Raw genomic sequence first — 26,062 nt, forward strand, 5'->3', positions numbered from 1 at the left:
TAACATTGTATCATTTGTTATAAAATATCAAAAAGATGAACTAAAGTATGCCCTTAAAATTTTAAACTGAGCCGGGTTTGGTGGTGCATGCCTATAATCCCAGTGGCTCCAGGAAGCTAAGGCAGGAGGATTGCAACTTCAAAGTCAGCCTCAGCAAAAGCAAGGTGCTAAATAACTCAGTGAGACTCTAAATAAAACACAAAACAGGGCTGGGAACATGGCTCAGTGGTAGAGTGCCCCTGAGTTCAATCCCTGGTACCCACCCCCCGAAAAAACATTTTTAAACAACTTTTTTGGCTTTTTTGGCTTTCTTCTTACACTTTGAATATTTTTCATGTTCCCTCAAATTTGAATTTGAAAGTGATTATCATGGTAGATGGCCTGGCTAGTGCTGTTTTATAATAGAAAAATCACCTCATATTTCTCCTATTATATGCAAGTATTTTAACATGTGCATGATTTCTTTGTAAACAATAACCAAAACAAATGCTACGTAATTAATTTCTTTTTCATCAAAGATCAGCCCTTCTTATGTTAATTACAGGTTGCCTATTTTTCCTCTCCACACATTTTCATATCATTTTGTTTTTGAATTGATGCTTCTCATTAAATAACATTTTTTGAAGGTAATCGTCTAACACAAGGACCAATGCCTATAACTTAATGACTTTGGAGGAGATGATTCATATAAACTATTAATTATTATTTATCTCTTCTTACTCTATTTCAGAAGATAATATGTTTATAATCATAAATCATCTAGCCATATGAGCATTATAAATTTAAACATTCAAGGAGATTTTTGGGATCATCCCAAGTCTTTAAGCAAATTAGTGCTCCTGTTATAAGAGAAGTCGGATCTTTCCTAAAAGCTTCCATTGATCTTTAATGTTTATCTTGATAATCCTTATGCTTACTCAACATGAAAGAAATCAAGAAAAAAGTTTAAATGAGTCTTAACTCAATGCTTAAAGAAATGCTTCCCAATGTTTTCTTGGTGTCTGAGCCTCTCTTATTGTTACTATTTTAAGAAATATTGTTCAAGGTGTACCAAATCACACTGACAGATGTATAAATATCAAGGAAATGATAATAATATTAAAAGAAACCAGGAAAGGTTTGGAAAAAAGATAGGAAGTCCATAAGCAGAAAATAAAGTGCCTAAAACAGGAGAAAAAGTAAAAGAAAAAATAAGAAAGAAATGGGGTGGGAAAGGGGACACTGCTTAAGGTAAAACCACAGATCAGAAAAATGATTTAATATATTCTATTTTTCATCAATCATAGTGATGTATATTCATTTCAGACAAAGGAAAAGAATTTCAGCTGAATAGGGATGTTTTATAAATCTAAGTTCGGTTAATATTTCTTATTCTATTTGCAAACCTGCCTGAAAACTAAAACCTACTTATAATTCTTGTCACAAACCACACAACTGCTAAATTCTAAAGTTATTATTCTATGACACAAACAATAACATCAAGCGAAAAATGTGGAGGTTTTTTTTCCCCTGGAAATTATGAAGAAAAAGAATAAAGGAGCTTCTGCATGCTCCTTGGTTCCATGGTTCTACGCTTTATAAGATGACACTGACAGGTTTCAGCTGATTGTATGTGCGTAGGGTTCTGCCTCCTCTGGGCCTAGAACAGGGCTTCTATTTTTTAAGTAAGCAGTTTGTGAACAAAAAGAAAGAAAATAAGTTTGCTTTTCATCTTTTTGTCAAGCTTGCGAGTAAACAGACAACACAAACCTTAATATACTGAAAACCTTGAGAACACATTCTCAGGAGGGAAAATTATCAGGTTGTCAGGTTCATTTACAGAATTACTTGCCTGCCTTCTCAAACAATTTGAAAGTTGTGCATAATTTGGCATTTTTGATAAGAAAATGGTAAGACACTGTACTTTATAGATCTTGCATCTGGTGTCAAAGCAAGCCTGCGTGTTCACCAACCCCTTTACCAGCTCAGTGTGGGCCTCATTCAGGTTGAGGACTGCTCCCTTCCTCTTTGAGAACAACATCCACCTCTTTTATTTAAAATCAGAGAAACACAAAGTCTTTAGAGACCACACACGGGTAACTTCTCTTTACCATAATGCTTTAAAGATTACAAAGAACTCTACTTTATTTTAGAGTTGAGGAAACTTGTGATTTCTCAACATCTCATACTAGATTCTTAATTCCTTGTCAATTGCTCCTCCCACCACAGAATCTCGAGGGAAAACCTAATTTAAGACAATAACAACCTAAAATTCTTAATTCTACTTCTTGTCCTCCTTTGGAACTTGCAGATATTTATTTGAATGTCTACATATAATTTCACAAGACTGAAAATATCCTAATGCATGCTTTGTTCCATTGGCCTGACCCCTTCTCCATCATTACAGGTACTGTCAGGGCTAGAAGTATAGCTCAGTGGTACAGCACTTACCCAGCATGCATGGGCCCTAAGTTCAATCCCTAGAACTGCAAAACTAAACAAAACAAAAAAAGAACCTAATATATCTTCAGAAAGAAAAATCCTTCAAAAAATACTTATATATTACAACTTCCTGATTTAAGTCGATTCTGTTATTCTCCATTTTGAGAATAATTTTACAAGTCTAACATTCATTAGTTATGGAAAAGGACAAAAAAAATGGTTTTGGTGAATATATCAAATATATAAAACAAATATCCACTGTAGATGTGACAACTCTTAAAACATGTACTAGATTCCAAAAGAGTAGTCATATCAATGACATGATGACTTAGTAACACAAGGAGATGGGAAAATTAAATACAGGAAAGTCATACTATGAAATGTTTTAAATTGTATCTATGTATATGTTGAGTTAGAATAAAAAATTGGTGCATAGTTTTAAACAAATCATTTTTATAAAGTGTGGGCAATTTCCTTATTCTGGATAGCATTCTTAGGTAGAATACATCTTACAGTACTCTTTTGGTTTTGCTTGTTACATAATTGAGACATCTTGCTTTCCTTTTTATATATTCAATAGTATTACATTATTGCTTTAGTTCCTATGGAAATAGAGTTCAATCATAAATTCTCTATCTTATCAACCAAAGTCTGCCTTCCACTGAAGAAAGCTACCAACCTTAGATTTCTGATATGACTAATCAATTTCTACCCAACTAAAAGTCTAAATGGCTCCTTCTCTACTCAAGTGCTTGTAGACACAAGAGTTTAAAACAGGGGGTAAGAGAGGTAACTCAGTGGCAGAGCACTTGCCTAGTATAAGTGAGGCACTGGGTTCAATCCCCAGCACAACATAAAAATATATAAATAAAATACAAGTATCATGTCCATCTATAACTAAAAATATTTTTAAGAAGAGTTTAATACATGTCACAAAGAAATCTAGTTGTTTTCAAAATTTAATCAATTTTGTCTTAGTTCCACTTTTTTTTTTTTTTTATTAATGATGTATTAGTTACTCCAGGGCAAAGTCAATATTTCCTAAACCTATGCTAAATGATCAGAATTTCAACTGGTACCTTGTGGATACCTTAGAGTTGCAGATATTCTATAGATATTTATGGGTAAAGTCCTATAGAGGTTTTAGATTACAAAGTAGAAGGAAACAGAAGAATAAAGTTTAAAATTTCAATTTGTGAAAAGATGAAAGTTGTGGTTGGAACCTAAAAAAGTACTGCCACATTTATTATACCTTATTACTAACCTGCTACAGACATGTAATGGAACAAAGGAAAAAGATATGTAGGTAGCAATTTGCACAGATACCTTGAATGCAAAACTGAATACTGTATGACACACAAGACCTGGTCTGAGTTATTCATTTCCAGGACAACATTTTGATTTTTTCAATCTATAGCTAATAGTAACTTTTAAAATGTGAAAAGTAAATAGTATGCCCCAATACTGTGTGGCAATTTAGATAAAATCAACAATTCTTATAGAACAACACAAATGCCTTTTACTCTTTTTATACTGTTACCAAAGCATGGATTATAAAGTTATGCTGAATATCTTTCTCTGTGGGCATTTTTATTTTCTAAAACAGTACAGGAGACAGAGATTCCACCTATGCAAATTCCTTCTTTAACTACCTGTGTGATCACCGAACCAGTACAAATTTTTTTTTTCTCATGCACAAATAACATTTTCACCAAGTGCCAGAACATTCCCCTGATAGCTACATTGTGGTCAAATAAACTTGTTATTTATGAATGGAAGTTATTAATGTATCAACAGTAACAAAGGAAAAATAAATTCCCTCAGATAGTAGGCAATAGAAGTATCATAAACATAAAGAAAAGTCAATAAACTAATGTAAACAAACATGACAACTTAACATGAAGGAAGTCTGTTATTGATGGAAAAATTTAATTTCTGTACATATATTACGATAAAAATAACACAATTAAAATTTTTCAATATCATGAAAAATCAAGATCAATGTAGAATAAAAATAAAGTGAGTTTGATTTATAATTGCATGTATGAATTCCAATGATGCTAATCAGGGGTTAAATCTTTCAGTTACATGTTCAGATTATTCTCATCACATACCTCTGTTCTCGATAGTTTCTTTTCATGAACAAGAAGAGAGAGGGGAAAAACACAAGAATTAGTTACCTATGGAAGCACATTAACAGAGCATTCAACATAAAAGCTCTGGCATTCATCGAAAGGACTTTGCTAGAAGATTCTGAATTGCAGAGTTAAAATGGGGAATATACATAAAATTTCCACTTTGTCATTAGGAAAGGTCACACCAACAGACTGGTGACAATTTTGTCAGATAGTTTGCAATTTTAAAATGAATAAATAAGCTGTAATCTTTAAGGGGTAACTTTCCACAACATCAATTGTACTACACTGAACACTTAGTAATATTCTAATGTTTAGTAAAATTCTAATCCTGTTTTTAAATACAGGTTTTCCAGACATATATGTTGATTTAAATAATAAAATTGATGAATTGAGTTACTCACATAAATTGTATTTTCATAGAAATAAAATCATAATTTATTCCTGTTGGAATGCAAACCCCCAACTATAGCTGTTCCTAAGAATTTCAAATAGGAAAATATAAATACACACCAGAACATTTTATTTCATCATGCATGATAAGTAAGTGAATTAATTCACAGCTGTTATGGACCTCCATAGTTATCACTACTTATTCACTCAAGCATCACATTGGAAATATCTACTCAATTTTTAGTCTTTTTTAATTTGGCCATATGCTAAAATAAACCTAAAATTTTTTTCTGAAGGGTGTGGTAGTGCAATATCAGTTAACTTTCTCTCTTGATGTAATTAGAATATTTTGAAGACTGAGTTATTTGGGACTCGTTCCTCTAAGATCAAGGATAATGTCTCCATGTGAATGTCCTTTGTGGCACCTCCATCTATGGATCCATTCCACCCACATTATAAGGATCATAACAGGAGGGTAAAAGTGCCAATTTGTTTTTAGTTTTCATTCTGGAAACTTTTGGATGGGGGAAATATAAGCCTGGTATCTTCCCATTCATCATATTTTGCTTTTATTCCCTCAAACTGATTACTACTAGAGCCATACAGGTCCAGATGAGGATTTCTCATTTTCTACTTCTGCTATACCCCACCCCAAGACTGCAAGAAGGAGTGGAAAGTTTAAATAGCAGAACTAAGAAAAGAAAAAATGAACCCCTGAACCCTAAATCTTCTCTTAAATTTCAAAGAGAATACATGAAATATCACACACTTCTTAGTTTAATTCTGCTATTAAAATTTCCAAATTCTCATTCTATTTCTAAGCGTATTCAAATGAATTTAGAAACATTATAAGTGTTAATCATTTAGGTTCAAATTATTTATGAGAACACTGCAATATAAACAATATTTATTGTTTTCCTTCATCAACTTGCAAAATGTACATATTCAGAAGTGTATTTTAAGAGTAAAACCCCAAATGAAACAAACAAAAAGTAGATTATTTCAACAAATAAACACAGGTAATTTTACAAGCAATAGGAAAGTGTTCAAATTTCAGGTTTTCTGAACAGGAAATTTTTCCAAAATTGGAAAAAAAATGAAATATTCACTTGCATCAGTAGGTGGCAGAAAATCACACCCTCTGAGCTATCAATTATCCTTTCTATTTTCGTATGACCCAATGAAACCACTGAGCAATGCTTGTGAAGGCAATCACTGCACCAGTCCTGCAACAGGGAGGTGGAGGAAATAGTGTGACCCCAAGATGCAGCTTACCACCTGCACTGTAAGGGGATATTGAATAATGAATATACAGAAAAGCTTTCCTTTCAGACCCATAGTTTTACAACTGAAAATGCTTTGCAGAAGTCAGAGTGTACAAATATAAATGTGCAATATACCAAATGACCTGCACATCAAAGAGGCTCATAAGCATCTGCTATGAATTGGTGTGGAGCTAAGTGCAGATTTAACCAGGGTAGAGCTTCCTCCTCTGCTGTGTGCTCTTTTACTGTGTCATGCCATGCTACACTTTCCTGTGCTCTCTGGGCTACTTGTTAATAGTCTTCCAGGAGTATCTTTCTGCCTTTAATACCTGCTGCATACAACATGTATCCTGACAGTGAAGTAACTGTTCTCCCTTTTCAAAGATACTCTCTCAAGGTTTGGAGCTCACAAGCAATTACCATGTATTCTTTTAAACATATTTCCTTTCATTTGATTATGCATCTCCATGTCAGGTGATAATAATCATAGCAATTACATAATGCTTTCTGTGGACCAGGTATTACTCTGAAAGTTTGATATATATCAACCCACAAAGATGAGTCTATTGAAAAATATGGGGTAACTTTAAAATTCCAAATATTCTAATTCCCAACATATTGATCCAAGTTTAATTCATGCCAAAAAAATATGCTGTGAAATGAGGTAATGCCCAGAATGCCTAATCAAAGTGCTAGGACTTCCAAATGGAGAAGAACCTAAGGCTGGTGGACAGAACATCAGCATCAGAGATGGAAAGAATATGACTTTAAGATGAAATACTAAAAAGAATTAAAGGTTGACAATATTTAAGTTTTAACTTACTGAACTTAAATTAGTTCCTTGCATATTAAAGACATTTTTCATGTCATAAGTATTTAAAAAGGAAACTGAACACATTAAATGCATAAATAGGGTTAGACTGCCTGAAGACATTTACTTAACAAAATGTTTAAGGGTATCAAATAGTATTCAAAAGCAATATAACTTTTAACTTTTTAAAATTTATATGTAATTTTAAAAAAAATGTAAGTTAAACTGTGAAATTTAAGGAAGAATTAGGTTTTTAATTTTTTAACATGGGACTTTCATTTTAACAAATTAAATAACATGACAGTCTTTTCTTCACCCAAAACACTCATGTACTTGACAAAAAGTAGTGTCTCCTTCGGAATAGCTCTGAGGACAAGGGGTTTCATCTAAGTGTGATACATGGCTAACAGATCTGCTGTTTCTGTTCCTCAATAACTGTCATTATTGTGCTGCTTTCTAATTGGCTGCCTTGCCTAGATTTTGAGTATGGTTTAAGTAAAGAAAACTCTGTCATTAAAGAGAAAATAAACACAGCCTTTGTATTAGAGACAATTTAGGTTGATTTTAACTCACTTCAGTGATTTTGAAAAAAAATATTCAGTACTTTTAGAACAGAAGGGAATTGTCTCAAAATCTAAAAACTGATAAAATCATTATTACCTCTAACCATGCCAAGGGTTATCATTAATTGTTAAGCCAGACTGTTTTTTCACTGCAAGTATATTTATCCAAGAAGATAAAACCTTCTAGATATTTTCATTCAATCCAAATGTTTAAAAGTATATTTTTACGTAAAAATACTTAGACATTTCACTTACTTATAACCCCAGGCGGTTATTCCTAATATGAGGGCCAGCATTAAAATGGTGCCAGCAATTATGCCTATTATGATATTGATGCCAGCAACACCTAGAAGGAAAAAACAAACATAGGTGAGATAAAATTCCTTCAGAACTTCATTCTCCAGATGTGAAATCATCACATTAACAACATTATTTGTTTAAAAGAAAGTAACATTTTTCAAAGGAAAGAAAAATCAACCATAAGTCAGCAATCTACATCAATTCCTTTAAAATAAATTTTTGTTATTTTTAATTCTTGCCCAAGTACATGTTGCACAGGTGCATTTCCCATGTATTTTTCTGGAAAATATTATGACATTAAACTAAAAGATGGAAGAAGAATGATACTAAGAAAGCACCCTTTTAGAAATCTGTTTTCCCTTTGACCCTTATTTCTTTCTCAGAAATTCTAGAAATGTTATTACTTGAATTATTCCATTTTGAGAATTAATGCAAGGCCCTTACTGCTCTAAGTTATGTATGTGAAATTTTGTCTTTCAAAGTGAATATAAGCTTCAGGGAGAAAATATGTCTACAGATTTATGTGATCAGTGCTCTGAGGTGCAGATGATAGAAGCACTGGCTTGTTGTTCCCAGTTGGACAACGATGGCTGTGGCATCCTAGGGGACAAAAACCTAAGGGAAAAATGGTCTGGTCAGCTGGATACTGGTGTCATGACACAGTGGCATCAGGAGGGCAGAGGGAAAGGGGAGCAGATTGAAGGGCAGACAAAACTCAGGATTGAAGGACGCATTATTTCAGCACCCATCATCAGGCAGGTTGAGATGTAATCCCCGAAGGGATCATGGCAGTGAATTCAACCCTTAGTCAGTAAGTGTGACCAAAGGCAGAAAAGGCCCATCCAAGGCCTGGCTCCCACACTACTAATTATGATTTATACCACATGTTTAATTGTAGGGCTTTCATCCACAGAAGCTCAGACTTTTCCTTGTCTGTTCCTGAGACTTTCCTCTAGACACCAAAGTTAGTGATCAAGGGTAACTGGAGATTTCAATTTCCCATGGCAGAAATAGCAGTCTCCAGCCTGGGAGCCCTCAGGAGTCACATGGGACAGCAGTGTTAGGGCATTACAGGAGAGTGAACAGCTCTGACCTGCCTTGGTCCCCTGTAAGAGGGGTGGATGCAGATGCCAGAGCATCCTCTGGGTCACTGGGATTTTCTTATTCCAAGACCTAGCATGTCTGTCCTCCCTTTCTTTTCTTTCAGGGTTCAATAGGAATCAATAAACTTAGATGCTAGTCTTGATTATTGCTAAGTAATGGTATGTCTTTTGGTAAGTCACTTAAACCTGTGCACTTATAAATATCCTCACCTCTGCATTAACTATGTAAACAAGCTCTACCCTACCACTTACTGTTGCTAAGTCTGAGGATCCTAAAATCTTAATCATTCTGTGACTTTCTTTGTTAAAGTCACATCAGCTAACATTTTCAACCTGTCTAGATGACTAAGAATTAATACGTTTCTTTAGTTTCTCATCCTTGGGAGGTGAATAGTCTTCAGGATTTGAGCATTATTGTATTGCAAAAGAATATGCAATAATGAAATGATAAAATAGTTTAAAAGAAGACATTACCTCCAAGACATGAGTTCTTACAACTGTCTGCATTTAAGTTCTACTTTTCCACATAAGCCACCCCAGCTTTAAGAAATGTGCCCCCTGTTGTTTCTGATCCAATGAACCCTTTCAGACACTTTGGCCAATATTACTACTTCAAATTCAGATTGAAGAAGTGTTAAGTGTTGATGAGATTCTATAAAAAAAATTAAAAATAAAATTTTAAAAATAGATTATTCAACTGTTTCTTTTTCTGATTTATAAAGTGTCTACATATAAAATTCTCCCCTTGTCAGGTACAGAGGTGCACATCTGTAATCCCAGTGGCTCTGGAGGCTGAGGTAGGAGGATCACAAGTTCAAGGCCAGCCTCAGCACCTTAGAGAGGTCCTGAATAACTTAGACCCTGTCTCAAAATAAAAAATATAAAAGGGCTGGTGATATGACTCAGTGATTAAGTGCCTTTGGGTTCAACTCCTGGTACCAAAATAGATAAGTAAAATTAAATTAAATTAAATTAAATTAATTAAATTCTCCCCTTAAACTATAAATTATTTCTTAATTTAAAAGAAATTCTAGGGTTTGTTGACAACTTAAGGTAAATGGAATACTGGAAAAATCTCTCAGAAGTAGGACATGATGAGACTAAGTCATTAAACAAAATAATACTCTACATGCAAATCATTATAATTTGATAAAAATGATCAGTTTCAGAAGGTGGACCCCACTTGTATATTATAATACATTATTATGTATATATAATTTATTTTTGAGTTATAATAAAAATGACTCAAATAAAAATGACCAAAGGGCAGTTCTCTATTTTCTTGTGTATAAAGAAGACATAATGACACCAAATTAAATATCTACCGTTGCTAGTCTTTGGACCTTCATTGTGAAGTAACAAAGTACTGCAATCTGCACCTGTCCAGAGGGTATCACAGACACACTTCAGGTCATTACTGCACACCTGAAATTCAAAATCAAGCTAGAGTAAGTATCAACTCTCTGATACAGAGCATGAAAAATAAACTTTAATCACTAATAACAAAATGCTTCAAATCTGATGATACTGAAAAATTATTAGTACTTTCTTCCTGTTACTAATTACTTTATTTCTCACTCAGACTAATAGCTGGCCCAAAGGGCACAATAAATTTCAGCAGAAAAATTAATCTATGTCTGAAAAAAATCGATGAAATTATTGTTTTGACTTTTATTAACTTAAATGTTATGAGAGAAATTTAAAAACTCAGAAAAAACACAATTATCTTTTATTTATCCAATATGAAGGTTTGCTTTTCTTCCAAAGAAAGGTTCTTTATGCCAAAATCTTATTAACTTTTTAGGAAGCAGAATGAGATAAAGACCACAAAGAAGCAGGAAGTCCTGGTATTTATTTTGCGGTGGTCTGAGAAGAAAGCTTCACAGGGTTATAACCCTGTCAGGTCAATCCAAGCCACAGAAGCCAACAGCCACAGGGCCATAGGAACTAAGAACTCTCACAAATAAAATAGAAAGATTCACAGAAAAAATGACAGCAAGCTCCACTAAATTATAGGAAAATAATCTCTCTTCATTTTTTCATCTCAGAAAGAGATTCTATTAATTCTATTAATCTAGATTCTATTATTCAAATCAAGTGGATGAATTGGGGAGTAGGAAAGAAAGCTAAGTAGGTATAACTGAGGCAGGTTTCACTGCAAGGGCATTTCTGTCCTATCCAAGCTAATATTGTAGAAGACAATATTAGTCCACATCTACATGTAACTACAGAATAGCTCCTTTAGGAGCTGAAGATTAACAATTGGGCAGGAAAAAAAATTTTAGGCTTAAAAGTCAAAAGGCTTGAATCTGAGTCCCCATTTCACTACTGTCTTACCAAGGGTCCTTAACCAGGTCGCCTGCATCTCCAAGCATCAGTTTCCTTATCATATGACAGTACCAGTGATACAGTAACAGCAATACCAGTGAACAGTGATCATAATAAGTGACACAGTCGACATCTATTGAGTACTCACCATGTCCCAGACACTGTTTTAAGTTCCTTACAAGTATTAATTCACTGTTCTTCACAATAATCCTATACAGTAGGAATCATTATCATTCCCATTTTATTAGAGAAAGAAATCAAGCCACAGAGAGGCTATGTAATTTACCCAAAGTCACCCAGCTAGTGAGAAGCATAGCTGGGATTCAAAACAATTTGACTACAAGTCCACATACAGAACTATGAGATATATGGTATATAAGAACATTTACTGTGCTCCATTTTAATTTTTGTCATATATAGAGAGTTACTGTAATGTAAAATTATACAGGATATATCATTTCTGTATTATACATTATTGTTCTAAGTATGTGGACGTTATTTACCATCTGATTTACTTGTGTCTATCACTCTTAGTTTATTAATTCATTAAACCAGTGGTTTTTAGATATAACTGGTCTCTGCATTTTGTATCCAAAATTTTAAGATGAATAAGATATGAAAATTTATTAGCACAGATGATCAAAAATAATTCCATTATTTTTCCACTGTCCCCTCCGAAAAGTATTTTTTTCTAAAATCCTCTTCATAATTAAGGAAAGATGATTTAACAGATTCCCTTACAGCCGCAGAACTACTTACTATATGTCTTCCCTTTCTTTGTCACCAAAGGAATTCCTATCCTTTGCCAAAGACTGATAGTTGCATTATTCCCCTAAGTAAATTCTTGGCATATCTCTCAGGGAACGACTAAGACCAAAGACTTAAAATTACAACACGGAACCTTTACCTCACCTAGATAATACAACCAGTTCAAGCAAAGAATTGAGCAAAAGCTAAAAGAAAAAGAACCAAAATTTTTGTTAGCATAGGAATTCCTACCTAAAAATGACAAACTGTTGGTACTAATAAAGAGCAAATACTTAACCTATAAACTTATTTACATAGGAATTACATTAACTGATACATAACTGAAAAAAACAGAATTAAAAGTCTTTCAAACACTATTCTTTCTAGTCATCTATGAGAAACATTTCCCTAAGTTATTCTTTCATTATACTTAGGGTTTATCCTTAGTTGGTACTAACAGGAGCAGTCACAGCAGTTACTTATGTTCTGTTCTGATAGGTCAGTGCCCAAACCATACCAGTACTTAAATATTGTGCCCATAGCTCTCCTTCTTATTCCCCTTAAAATAAAATCCCATTCCGGTTTATTAAAATTTATTTCTTAGTTCACTTGTTATTAAAAAAAAAAAAGTTGGCATTATATTATATGAGATCACATTAACATAAGAAAGAAGATATAAAATTCTCTCAGATTATATGTCAAAAAGTATTCAAATGCCTATAATCAAATGAGTATTCATATACCATCTATAAACATGAATCATGTTTCCATAATTATGGAAAAAGCATTTTAGGATCATGTCTATTTCTGTGACATAAAAGAAATGAATAGTTCCCCATTGCAAAGATCCTGAATACTTACTCCATTTCCTGAACAAACAGTGCCTTCTTTACCACTTAAGCAAGTACTAAAGTTGAAGGAAGCCACAGGAAGACACCTGTGTTCCAAGCACATCATTTGGGGACCACAGGGTGTCCCATCTTCCACATAGCCAAGATCTACATCTTCTTCAAGCTTAACATGTCCACCACTAAAAATAAATTGGAAGCAAAAAAGAAAATAGGGTTCTTTTAAGTCACATTAATCTTGACAATATACTCAAAAAAATGGTGATATTACTTCATTTTCCACTTACTTAATTTTTTAAAAATTGGTATATCCCTTCTATTTTCTACTTATTATTTAATAAAAACCAAGTAGTACAAGCATGTGCAACATCAAAATGGAGAAAAAGATTGAATCTTTTAATTCTTTCAGATACATTTATGTAGGTTAGGATTTAAATATATGGGCCTGAATTGAAACAGTTTTACTATTTTGCCTTGGCTACCATGTAAGACCAATAAGTTCATTATTACTAGATTTGAGTTGTTAATAAGTAGGTTTTATGATATAGTACTGTCAAGATTAAATCATTTCTTTGCCTGTACTACTTTTTATTTTTCCTTGGATTGGTGTTTTTCGCTTGTTTGCAGTTTCTTTGCTGACTTTTCTAAGAATTTACCATCATTAATTCAAAACTAATCCGATGACTCTCTGTCAAAATCTCCACAGAAGATGCTTCTGACCTTCCTGGAGAAATCTCTCCTTGAGTTTCTGACCTGTTCCTATCTGTTCTGAGTGTCCCCATGTACCTGGCATACAGCTGTAAATCCAGGATTCCCAAAACTATCAATTTGAGGATCTCCATCACTCCCTCTCTTTGTCTCTCCGAACATTTTATTTCCTGTACCTACTACCTTACTTCTGCATTTTGGTGGAACACCATTTCTAGTAGCTTTCTGAGAAAGAGTGTAGAATAGTACATTTTGTAGAGATTTGCAAATCCAAAAACATTGTTATTTTCTTCTCTCATGCCAGATTTAATATTTTGTTATAGAATTCTAACTTGTAAATAATATTCTCCATTGTCTTCTGACTCGCAGGGTTCCTGTTGGTAAGTCTTAAACCATTTTAAGTCTTAAGCCTTCAATATTTCCTCCTTTGTGGAAACTTCTGGTGTTCTTTTCTGTACCCCAAGATTCTAAAATTTCATAAGGATATGTTTAGATGTGCCTCTAATTACACCCACTGTACCTGATACCCAGTGAGGCTGTTAAAATGGAAATTTAAGCCTTTCAGTTCTAGAGTTACTCACTGACAATTTCCTCCCTGCTGTGCTCTGTTCTTTATTATTTCTATTCTAATTTTGTGTGTTCTCCCTGTATGTTCCCTTTTTGCCTTTTTTGCATACTTTTAGGGAGATAATATAAACTACTGAGTTTCATTTCCACAATCATATTTTTATATTTTAATTTCCAACAGCATTTTTCTTCTCTGAATATTCCCCCACCTTTTTTTTTTAAAGGAAATACCCTATTTCCTTGTTGAGGGATATCTCTTTTCTCTCATAAATATTAATAGGTAGTTTTCTGTTTCCCCCAATTTTTTCATGTTGAGAACTTTCTTCTTATGTCTGATAGTATGCTCCTATTTGAATTGGGGAACCAAATAGATAAATGGAAATTTAGGGCACTTGGGTTGAGCATCACTGAGGTTGGACCACTTCCACACAATCCTGATATCAATATTCCCAGTTGTCCTGAACCTTGGAAACCTTGTATTTTATTTTCTGAAAGTACAAAGCCCAACTCTGCCATGGGAGGGTGGATAATCTCCATTTTATCTGAGTTGAAGAAATAATCAGTGTATCTATTTCTTGAGCATCATTCATCTATCTTATTTCAGTCCCTTCTCCCAAACTCCTTTTCTCCCTCTTCCAAAAGTGGATGCTACTGCCAATTTCTAAGTCTTCTGGGAAGTGACAGTGTATCTTTGATGAGGTCTCAGTTTTCCCTAATACTGAGAAATTCAGCTTTCTTAGTTCTTCTAAGTCATGTGCCATACAGCCATTTGCTTTATACATTCCAAAATTGTGTTGTTGTTGTCTCCTCTCCCTTTCTCTGCCTTCTAGAGGACATATAAACTCTAAAAAAGACCATTTTAGTGAGAATTTTAGTGAGAATTCAGAAGGGAGCGAAAGCAGATGTATATATTTAATGCACTGATTTTACCCAGAAGTCATGATTCACTTTCCTTAATAGAAAGAAATGCAAGCTAAACCCTGTAAGATTATACTGACCAACTAAACACATCCCTAGCAACCACATAATATTACACATTCAACTAATTCTTATCTTCCCTTTATCTCTTTTCTGTTTGAATTTACTTATCACCTCTATGAATTAGATTCTATTTGGCTTACTCACAGGCACGTGAACTGAAAACAGAAATAGGCCTAAGCTGCATTCCTGGAAAGTTAAGATGACTAATGTTCTCATGGAGTGATTAGAGAGTTACCTGCAGTTTAATGTTCTTCCCTGCTGCACAACCAAAGTGGATGTGATTTCACCATCGAGTTCTCCAAGTCTTGGGATATTGCCAATGTTAGTGCACAAAAGGTAACCACAAAGCACATCCCTGTGTTGAGAGAGAACCAATTATTTGCTTTACTTCTTCCCCCAAAGATATAACAAACCTTGCACAGTTGGAATGATAATCTTATTTTATTTAGCATTTGTTTTCCACCAACAATATTGCTTACTCATATGTCAAACAAAATAAAATAAGCCCTAATTAGTTTCCCTCCTGCTCTAAAAAGTGTCTTCTCTGAAACTCTTATTGGTACATCAAAATTCCAATTGTTTCCTTTACTGCCCTTTAGTTCAAGTATTTAAGGAAAATTATCTATCAAATAGACTTTCACATTAGAATCTCTTTGTAACATATCACTACAAAATGATAAACTAGTACTAGTACTTTAGTATTTAATAAGTATTCTTCTAAAATATAGACATTTCTGCCACCTATCTCCCAGAATCAAAGAAGAGGCTATATATTTTGCATATAGTTTACAGATTCCCAGCCACGAATGCTCATCACTTCATCTTTAAAATATTTCAGAGGCTAAGACAGGAGGATTACAAGTTTGAGGCTAGCCTTGGCAACTTAGTGAGGCCCTGTCTCAAAAAAACAAAATAAAAAGGACTGGGGATGTAGTTCAGGGGAGAGCACCCTGGATTCAATTCTAAGTACTGGGAAAATAATTAATTAAATAAAATAGTTCAGTAGTTCTCCTATTATCACATATGATTCTAATTTAACTTATAAAATATTTTCACTAGTATTAAATACTATCTTATATATTCTTTACATCTAACACATTTTAGTTATTGGTAGAGATAATAATAAAATATATTTTAGTAAATATCTGTAAAGATTTGTTAGCAGTCAAGTAAGACTAATATGGAAATATCAGACTATCAAATAGATAAAAAAGAAAAATTAGAATCTATATTTATCACCAACATAAACAATATGTCTAATTCATTCTTTGAAAATAACTTTTAAAATTATGTCATCATTTTACTGTAGCTATAATAAACAAAAGTTATTTTCAACACAGAAGAGATAATCATTTGAGATTTCATAAGTTTCATTTATGAATATTAACCTTTCTTAGTAATTTGAAATATATAAAGAATATTGGACATGTTCTTTATCCTTAAGGAAATTATACTCTGGGTGAGAAGATAAGTCACATACATAAACAACTATAAAACATGGAGTTGGGGAAAAGGGCCTTAAGAATAGCACATAGTCCTGGTAGAGTTCAGAGGACCAGAGGGAGATGATTTAGTTACAGATGATTTACTTGTAAAGGAAATAATTTATGAAGAAAGTATTTTCCAACTGGGCTTTGAGGATGGATGAACATTTTACTGGTGATGGTATAGGTGTTCAGACTGCTTCTGAGGAGCTGGGCATGGTTGTGCACACCTGTAATCCCTGTGACTCAGGAGGCCGAGGTAGGAGGATTGCAAGTTCAAGGCCAGCCTGGGCATTTTAATGAGACCCTGTCTCAAAACAAAAATAAATTAAATTAAAAGAAAAAAAAAGACTGATTCTGAGGAATGGATAGCACAAACACAGGTATGAAGGTAGGATAATGTAATGTATCTATTACAAACAGTAAGTTTTTCTAGATTTTGAAGGAGTAAAATAGACAAAAAATGTAGGTTGGGGCAAATAATGGAGAAGGTACAGCTCCATTTTATTTATTAGATTAGATGGCATGACATTCAGCAAAATGGTTAAGAGAGTTCTAAAAATCAGACTTCCTGAATTCTAAGTCTGTTCCTACTACATCCTGCATACATGACCTTGGGCAACTTAAATGACTGCCTCAGTTTCCTCATCCATATAAGAGGACTGCCATAAAGATTAAATGCCATAGCTTATGCAGAGTGTCATACAGTGCTTAGCACATAGTGTGCACTCAGTAAATGTTGGGTCCTATTCTTGCTGTTAATTAACTATGTGGAACTAGTAAAATGGAACAAAGAGTTGACATAATCAAAAGGATTCAGAGAAAGATTATTTTGATGGAAGTATGCTAGAGACTGCTGGCATAGAAAACTATTAGAAAATCTTGTGACTGCTGAGGATTAATCTAGGTCTTAGTTGGGGTAATGGCAATAGGAATAGAAAAAAGGGATGAATTAAAGGCAAATGTAGAGGAGCGATAGGGAAGAATGGCCACAATTTGGCATTTGGACAATGTGCAGAGGAAAAGCAGAGTCAAGGATCCCTCAGACTTTTCTACACAAAGGACAGTGAGACTTGTGACCTTTGGAAAAAACAGAACCAAAGATCAGAACTAGCTAATCGCTCGAAAGCATGGAGTACGTATTCTGGTAGCTTCAATTGTTGCTGCTTGTGAGATGCTGGGGCCGGGGTGCCCTCTAGATGAGAAGGTTCTGCAGGAGCAACAAGAATAACCTAGGGGGCTGGGGATATAGCTCAGTTGGTAGAGTGCTTGCCTTGCCAGCACAAGGCCCTGGGTTCAATCCCCAGCACCGCAAAAAAAAAAAAAAAAAAGAATGACCTAGGCCTTGAGAGAAAGGTCAGGGTACATGTCAAGACATGGGAGCCCTTGTGATGCAGGAACCCTGGGAAGAGTTGAAGCGAGTAGGAAGAGCATTCTTTGTGGGATGCAGAAAACTGGAACATCCTTGTCACTCAAAAACTTATGCTCAAAATTAACTGAGGGATGAACTCTGGGCTAATATGCCCACCTCACCTTTTGTTGCACTGTATCCATGTGTCTTTGTCTTTCCCACAGTTACCCTTCTCGGTCCCCTCGATGTTCAGTTTCTCATAGCAGTATTTGTCTGATGCTGTCACCTCTGAAGCAGAACAGAATTTTCTGTCAGTGAAGGAGGCAATATGTGAGCTGCTCAAAATGTTTGCAGTAAAGGAAAACTGCAAGTGAAGGACTCCTCTCTTCAGTGTTATCAATGCCAAAATCAAAAATTGTACCTGTGACTTACAAGAATTCTTCTATATTAGACTTACTTGGCTAGGTGCATTTTTCATAACTGCTCATTTGAAATTTGGGAAACAAATATTTTTAGATATCTGATGGAATTTAGGCTATAGACTGCAAGAATAAACCTTAGGACAAGACTAATAGAGGATGATGCTAACAAATGTTTGCTTAAATAAATTCTTGATGCTGTAATCTCCTTGTCAAATAAAATGCATGAATTTCTCACTCTGAAAACGTTATTCATCAAAAAGTCAATTTTATTAAAATAGTTATACACTATAATTAGATTCAAAAACAGCAGTCCAATTTCTACCATGCTTACTAATTGTTAACTGTCATCAAAAAAAAAATCTCAGTTTGCTTTTAGGTGAGACTGAATTCATACAAAATCTGAAAGTCAATTAACATTTTAAAGTATGTCAGCATTTTTTTCAGGTTTTTATCTTTTCTAAAGCAAGGATGGGTTGATAGAGTTATCTGAGTTAGAGCAAAATTACTTGAAAATTAATCAAAAGAGAACTCATTAGTACAAGTTGAACATCCGTAGTTCAAAAATCTGAAATCTAAAATGCTAAGAGCAAGTAGTCTAGCACTGGGTTACATCCCAAATTGCCCCAGAATCTGAAATTTTCTGAGTGCCAACTTGACACCACAAGTGGAAAAGTTCACACCTGATCTCATGTCACACGTCACAGTCAAAACACAGGCATGTGTTATATAAACACTATATAATACTACACAGGCACATAGTACATAAAACTACCTTTGGGTTATATGCAGAAGGTGCATATGAAACATAAATGAAATTTGTGTTTAGACTTGGGTCTCATCCCCTAGATATCTCACTATCTATATGCAAATATTACTAAAGCAGAAAAAATCTGAAATCTGAAACACTTCTGGTAACAAAAATTTCAGATAAGGGATACTCAACTTTCTATATTGAACAACAAATAATTACATAGGTAATTTCTTTTCCTACTTCTTACTGTCAACTACTATTTTTGCTCAAATGAAGGAAACAAAGTATATTTCTTTGAAGTGTAAACTTGCATGACTAAATTTCTTCCCATCTCAATGCTTTTAGTAACTCGAAAGAGCGTACACTTCCCCTCCTAAAAGAACTATAGCTACTACCTATTACAACTCATTATTTTTACAGTTTTTTTCTAATGCAAATTGCCTTCTGAAAGAATTTAGAACAAAAATTGCTTCTAAAAGTACAGGCCAGTAATACTTTTAGAAAAAAAAATATGTACAACATTTAAATATAAATGTAAATATAATATAACTTAAATAATATGACAAATATAAATGTTATATATTTTCCTCTGGAACCGACAAATGTTGAGGAGATTAATGTTTCTTTCTAATACATAAGAACAATCTCAGCTGAAGGTCACCTATAACTAGGAAAGCCAGCTAGAGCTTAAGAAAGAGAATTGAGAACGAAGAAGCAACTCTAGCCAAAATGTTCAATGCTTTCATTTTAAAAATCACATCTTATAATACACCTGGTCCCATGAAACCAACTATATGTAAAAGCAGACAAACAAGAAAATGCAAGAGGAAATACGACAATGGGTGCACTTCCCCAAGGTTCTGAGTCAAGGATGGCCTATCCAGAATCCATGGCCAACCCATATGGTTATACAAGTTTTGCTTATGGGCACTCCACTGAGGAGCTGAAATCAAGGTCGGTTCTATTCTCCAAGCTGTGCGCCCTGGCATGCACTTCCTCTGCCTGGCAGCAAAGGCACCTTCTGTCTCGTCCACAGGCACTGCCAGCTAGTCAGGAAGTGTGCAGTCATGTCTTCTCAAAGTAGGTGTCTTTCTCTAATTTCCAGAAAAGTGCCCACATTAACACCTGCCATAGTTTTGACTATCCCCGAGTCATAAAGTAAAAAAATTTGCTCCCAACCCATGTCCCTATGAAGTCTTCTTGATATCCTACTTTAAAAATGCTTGACTTATAATTATTATGCATCAATAAAATATTTTTAAAATAATTATCAAGCCATGCTGTTTACTTACTTTGTCCCCAGATATATTTGCATTGTCTATCCCTGGTTTTACATCTTCCTCCAAAGCAAATTCCCTAAAATGGAAAAGCAAATACCCATTAGCAATGCAATGTCTGCTTATGTCAGAAAACTGAGAGAAAACTGAAAAAGGAAATAGGACTGGGGAAAACAGCAGATAGATATTATAAAGCCCTTTTATCTTCAGAATTGATTATGAAACTTTTAAACTGATCTTCCTCTTTTGACAAGATCTCAGTATTTCTTTCATGTTGGTGCCACCTAAAAAATTTAGATAAAAGTGAAAATGACCTACCTGAGTACCATCACATGAATATCCATCCATTTTATGAATATTAGGGGCACACTAGGAAAAGAGAACAAACTATGAACCAAAATCAGAGCAAAATATCAGGCTGAGCTAATCACTTCAGTGTTTGCATTTTTAAAAAATCACATCTGATAATATGTTTTGTCCCTTGAAACCATCTATATATAAAAACAGAAGAATAAGAGAATATAAGAAGAAATACAACCATCAGTAGGTACTCTTTCTCCTAAAAATGGGAATCTATAACGGGAAAATGTAGTTGATTACACAGAAGCAAATGGAAAGAACTGATTGAAAGAGGCTCAGTGAATGACACATTTAAGAGCGTCTGTTTCATACAGATCATTATTTGTCAAAGCAAGAAAAGAAAGAGCACAAAGCAAAGAGCATGCCCACATAGACAGGGCAAAAACTCATTTCCTCTCTTCTGCCATGAGAAACAATGCAGACTCCTCAGGCCAGGCAATGACTTCCAACTACAAGTCTGCTTCTAGAATTAATGTTAGAAAAGACATGTCTTAAATATTATATTTAATATTTAAATTAATAAAATAATATTAAATTATCTTAAAATTAATCCACTATATCACCTTGAACCAACTGTAGAAAATTATAGAGCATTTTTGTCAGATTATAAACAGATAGTAATTTTAAAATGTATTTCTATAATGATAGAAAAATGTGTAATTACATAGTCATTCGGGAAAAATTGAGAAATGTGAAAAAAGGAGAAAAAAGAGAGAAGTGCATAACATTCCACCACTTCAAAGGGCTATTTTTTATATTCGACTACAATTTATTTCTACCTTTTTCTACAAAAACTGATTTTAAGCATAAGCATGGTCAAAGTTATAGATAATATTTTTTATTTGCTTCTTTGCTTTATTTTTGTCATACAAATTTCCTCATGTCATAGTGAACTTTTTTATAGGTACCATCTTTAATGAATATAATGTATTCTGTTAAACTAATGTACAATGATCACTTATAGTTATCTCCAAATAATTTAGACAGTTAAAACTAATGCTAATGAGTATCTTTGTACAGACATCATTTTTAAACTTTTGATTCTTTTAAAATTTCTGTTTATTTAATTGAAATGCTCTAATATACTTTTTTGTCTAGGAGCCAAGGAGGTAATTAATTATTCATTGAGTCCTCTCCATCATTAGGTGTTAACTTAGAAAACCCTGCTGATTAGAAAGAATGGAACAATACTTTTACAAACAAATCTTTAATCTCTTTGTATTATTCCTTTAAAATAAATAATTTTTAATGGTTAATGTAAGTATACAACTATTGATACATTTTTATCTGGAGAAAAAGTAAATATGGGCAGTCCTGACTCAACTATACATGAATTTCAGTGTCTCTGGTTCTGGCCCCCAATCAATCTCCCACACAACATGGTGTCAATTTCAGTTATCAGAGTATATTAATGTGAGTAACTACATAAAGCACAAACTTTGCTATTAGCTCTCAGTCAGCTGGTCTCTAGGCAAGTAACAGATGTCCATTATGATTTGTGACCCATCTTTTCCCTTCTTTTAAAGTCTGTCAGTGATTTTCACCAACCATCTGCTTGTTCAACTCACAGACAGCAATGTATGTAGCTGTGTTGTCTCTATCTTCTAGTAATATCATGTGACATTTACAAAAATGGGTAATCAAAAGAGGAATTGGCCAACAAAGATGAAAATGCAGTCAAGAAATGAAAGTAATGACATTAGAAGTAAAATTTAAATTTAATTCAAACAGAATTACAGGAAAAAAAAAAAAAAAAACCTGACTGTGGGGAGGGTGAGACTTCTGCTCAGGAGATTCTAGATAGATAGCCTGAGGAACTAGTGAAGGAACTCACTGGCACAAATGAAATGGGCACAACATAACAGGTGAAGATGGGGCAGAGGAAATGACACTGACAAGACACTCCATACGCATGGCTTCACATCCCTCAGAGATACTTCATGACGTTGAAAGCACAGAGGATAAGACATTAAAAGCAGATTCAAACTTAGAAAGGAGTATGGCAAGGCACAGAACAATGCTCACTCAGTATTGTAAAGTTCACAAGAAGCAGCCAGCAAGCACAGTTCAACCTATACCTCAAGAGTTTGGAACAAAGAAATACAATACTTTCTCAATGTTTGTCTTAATTTATAGTGTGCTATATAAATACCAGTTAATATTTTTCATCTCCCTGTTCATTTAAAACTATCAGTAAGAGAGTTTTTGTTTGACAGCATTTTTTTTAAAGATCACAGAATAACTATATTTTTCATAGATCATTAAGACTGTTGCACAGTTTCAAACTACATGGTCATTTTTATAGTTCAGCACTATTGTAAGAAGTGTGAACTGATCATTTTTAAATCTGTGAAACTGAATCACAGATCGCAATTCCACCAACATGTCTATCTACAAATAAACATTATTAAATTGAAGAACAACTATTAATATGGGAGGTGATGTAACTATCTCAGATACTTAAGAGGCAAGAAAGAGAAAAGGGTCCCCTCTCAGAAGATAGTGCTCTATAGTCACTCTGGGTCAGCTGGCTCTTGTTTCAGATAGTTAAAGAGAGGTCTTTTGTTTTTCTTTACTAGATAGATAAAAAGAAAATGTCATTTATCCCATACTTAGTATAAAAACAAAATACTTAAGGTATGCATAAAATCTTAGGTGAGTTTAACATTAAGACAAAATCATGTTGAACATCTACTCAAGTTTTAATTACTAAAACTAAAATTTCTAAAATACCAAAAAGAAAGTGACAGGTTATGTGAAAGACACATGAGCATTTTGTCTGTGTACATTTCTCCTAAGGGCCAAGTGCACTAAAGATACCGCTCCTTTTTCCACGATGGTTTGCAGATTACCTGGCTTGAATTTCCTGAGCATGTTTCAGAAATATCACAATCGTTCACTGCTTCTCGGCACACAGTCCCCATGGGCTGAAACTAAAATGAACAAAAATCGATGTGTAAGACTAGAAGGCACAAAAGCTCTCATGGTATCATCTTAAAAAAGCAAAATGAGAAATGTTTGGATAGGAATACCTTTAGCTATTTTAAAGTGATAGTGTGTGAAAACTGCAGTTATTGAACAAAATGCTATTTTAATAGTTTTAAGCAACAGTTTCTTGTATCTGAAGTAACTTCCATATTCATCACACATACGTTTCATAATATCTTGCTAAAGTGCTAAAATAGGACAGGGCTTGATGGTATGTCTCCACAAGAATGTTCAGCTAGTCCAAGCTCTTATAGTCCTTCTTGCCAAGGAGCTTTTAGGTTTTACCCATCATTCTTATTCACACCTTTATCACAAAACTTTTTTTTTCTTCTTTTGCAGTCTCTCTTATCCGCCAAGATTGGAAAAGCTACATTTGGGGCTGAATCACAAAAGTTCGATTTTCTGGCAAAGGCTATCCTCCCAAACTTTCTCTTCCCTTCTTCTCCAGTGCCTCACTGTACACAGATTTAAATCTTGGTCATTTACTCTTTCCTAATATTCCTACTAATTGTGCCTATGGATGGGAGTCTGGAGTTCTGGGTTTTGTTGGTTGGTTGGTTTCATCTGTTTGTTTTCAATCACTGGAAATACTTCTTTTAAGTATGGATTTGAGCCAATAAATGTTTAACCCTGTTGGATTTACAAAGTGCAGGAACACTCATGGTAACAAAACCAAGCAGAGACATATAAAGCTATACTTTCCTTCCCTCTACAATGCCTCTCTTCTCCTTCTCTAAAACACTGACATTTGGGGCTAGATCCTTCTGTGCTTTTGTCTTTGCTCACACAGACATACACATTATCAGGTTTCCCTGACTTCTGTGCAAGCCACGCCTCCTTCCCCCATTCAGAACCCTCCAGGTACTTGAGTCTCCTCTGCTCCAACAGCATGCGCAACCCACCTTCTCCAATCAGGATTTCAAAAGATATTTTTAGATGAGTCAAACAAAATTTGTTTTCATTCAACAAAGATTTACTAAACACTAAGGATGTGCCAGGCACTGTTCTCGTCACTGGAGACTCAGTAGAAAGAAAACAAAACACAAGAACTCTGCTCAGGAAGAACCTGCATTTCAGTGGGTGTAAGTGGGCCATAAAAACAAGGAAATAAGCAAAATAATTTAATTTTACATGTATGATTCTCTTCTTCCTTAAAATTGGGGCAAGCCAATTAGAATATAAAGCAGAAATATGAGCAGATTTCGAGGTACAGTTTAGATGAGAGTATAAACATTCAAGAATTTCCAAGAAACTTTGGAAAGAAAGCAGAGTAAAGGAAGATTTGCTCTAAGTGCTGGGACACAGCAGTAAATAAATCAGCCAGAATCCATGCTGTATTGGAGCTTACAAAGGGAGAAGGGAAATAATAACCAAGTAAGCAAGAAATATCTTACTTTAGAGGTCCACAAATTATGGCCTGAGGGCCAAACTGGCTGACTATCTATCCTTACAAATAAGTTTTACTGGAACACAGCCACACATATTGTTTCTGCATTTCCAATGACTGCTTTCAAAGGCAGAGCTGAGTAATTATGATGCTTTATGAAAATCTATTTATTGTATAGCCCTTTATAGAAAATGTTTGCCAACCCTTGGCTTATACATTATTATATATATATATATATATATATATATATATATATATATATATATATATATACACACACACACATATATATAGATGTAGAAAAAATAAAGATACATACAACTTCTCATCTTAATTCTCTATTTCCCCTTCCTCCATTCACTATCCTACCTCTGGTTTGCCAGGGCAGGGTGAAGGGGGTTCTGAGGTAGAGAAAGTGGCAAAAAAGATTTCATTTGACTAGTACATTATATTGTAGGACAGTAATTAATTGTGTCATTATATTTTAGGTATTTTATTTTCTCTACTTGTTCCTTGTAATGATCATATCACAAAGAGTCTAATACTGTATGTGAAAGCAAAATAAAAGGTATAATTACACTTATTTGACAGATGGGCAAACATTAAACATCAAGGATTAAAATAAGTGATTCGGGATCCCTTGTCATTGCAGTTGGAAGAGCTGATAGAGCAAGCAGTTGTGGTTGCCAAAATGAAAGAATGTCTGTTTCACATTTGGTTTAGTCTTCCCTTTTTAGAGATTGCTTTCAGAGATCTCTGCCAGTACCATACTTGTCTTAAAAAGCTGCCAGAAGACACAGCAGTGCAGTGGAAACAACAGGAACTGCTGCCAGCAGATCTGGATGTGACTGAACATCCCTTCCCTACTAGCT

General features: G+C 34.2%; 1 protein-coding gene across 15 annotated transcripts in view; it reads right to left on the reverse strand.

Moving 5' to 3' along the window:
- The window catches only part of Adam22 (ADAM metallopeptidase domain 22), a 212,192-nt gene that overhangs the window by 25,474 nt on the left and 160,656 nt on the right, over positions 1–26,062 (reverse strand). For 12 of the 15 annotated variants that reach the window (XM_047562720.1, XM_047562719.1, XM_047562715.1 and 9 more), the window contains exons 18-26: positions 23,668–23,748; positions 20,774–20,824; positions 20,471–20,534; positions 18,188–18,293; positions 15,406–15,525; positions 12,928–13,096; positions 10,317–10,416; positions 7,844–7,934; positions 4,536–4,553 (exon numbers count right to left, since the gene is read on the reverse strand). In XM_047562720.1, coding sequence (XP_047418676.1) covers positions 4,536–4,553; positions 7,844–7,934; positions 10,317–10,416; positions 12,928–13,096; positions 15,406–15,525; positions 18,188–18,293; positions 20,471–20,534; positions 20,774–20,824; positions 23,668–23,748 — 800 coding nt within the window. The remainder of the gene's footprint in view (positions 1–4,535; positions 4,554–7,843; positions 7,935–10,316; positions 10,417–12,927; positions 13,097–15,405; positions 15,526–18,187; positions 18,294–20,470; positions 20,535–20,773; positions 20,825–23,667; positions 23,749–26,062) is intronic. The other 3 variants (XM_047562721.1, XM_047562717.1, XM_047562714.1) reach the window with 1 other exon arrangement.

Source organism: Sciurus carolinensis, chromosome 8 (genome assembly GCF_902686445.1).
Source record: "Sciurus carolinensis chromosome 8, mSciCar1.2, whole genome shotgun sequence".
Taxonomy (NCBI): domain Eukaryota; kingdom Metazoa; phylum Chordata; class Mammalia; order Rodentia; family Sciuridae; genus Sciurus; species Sciurus carolinensis.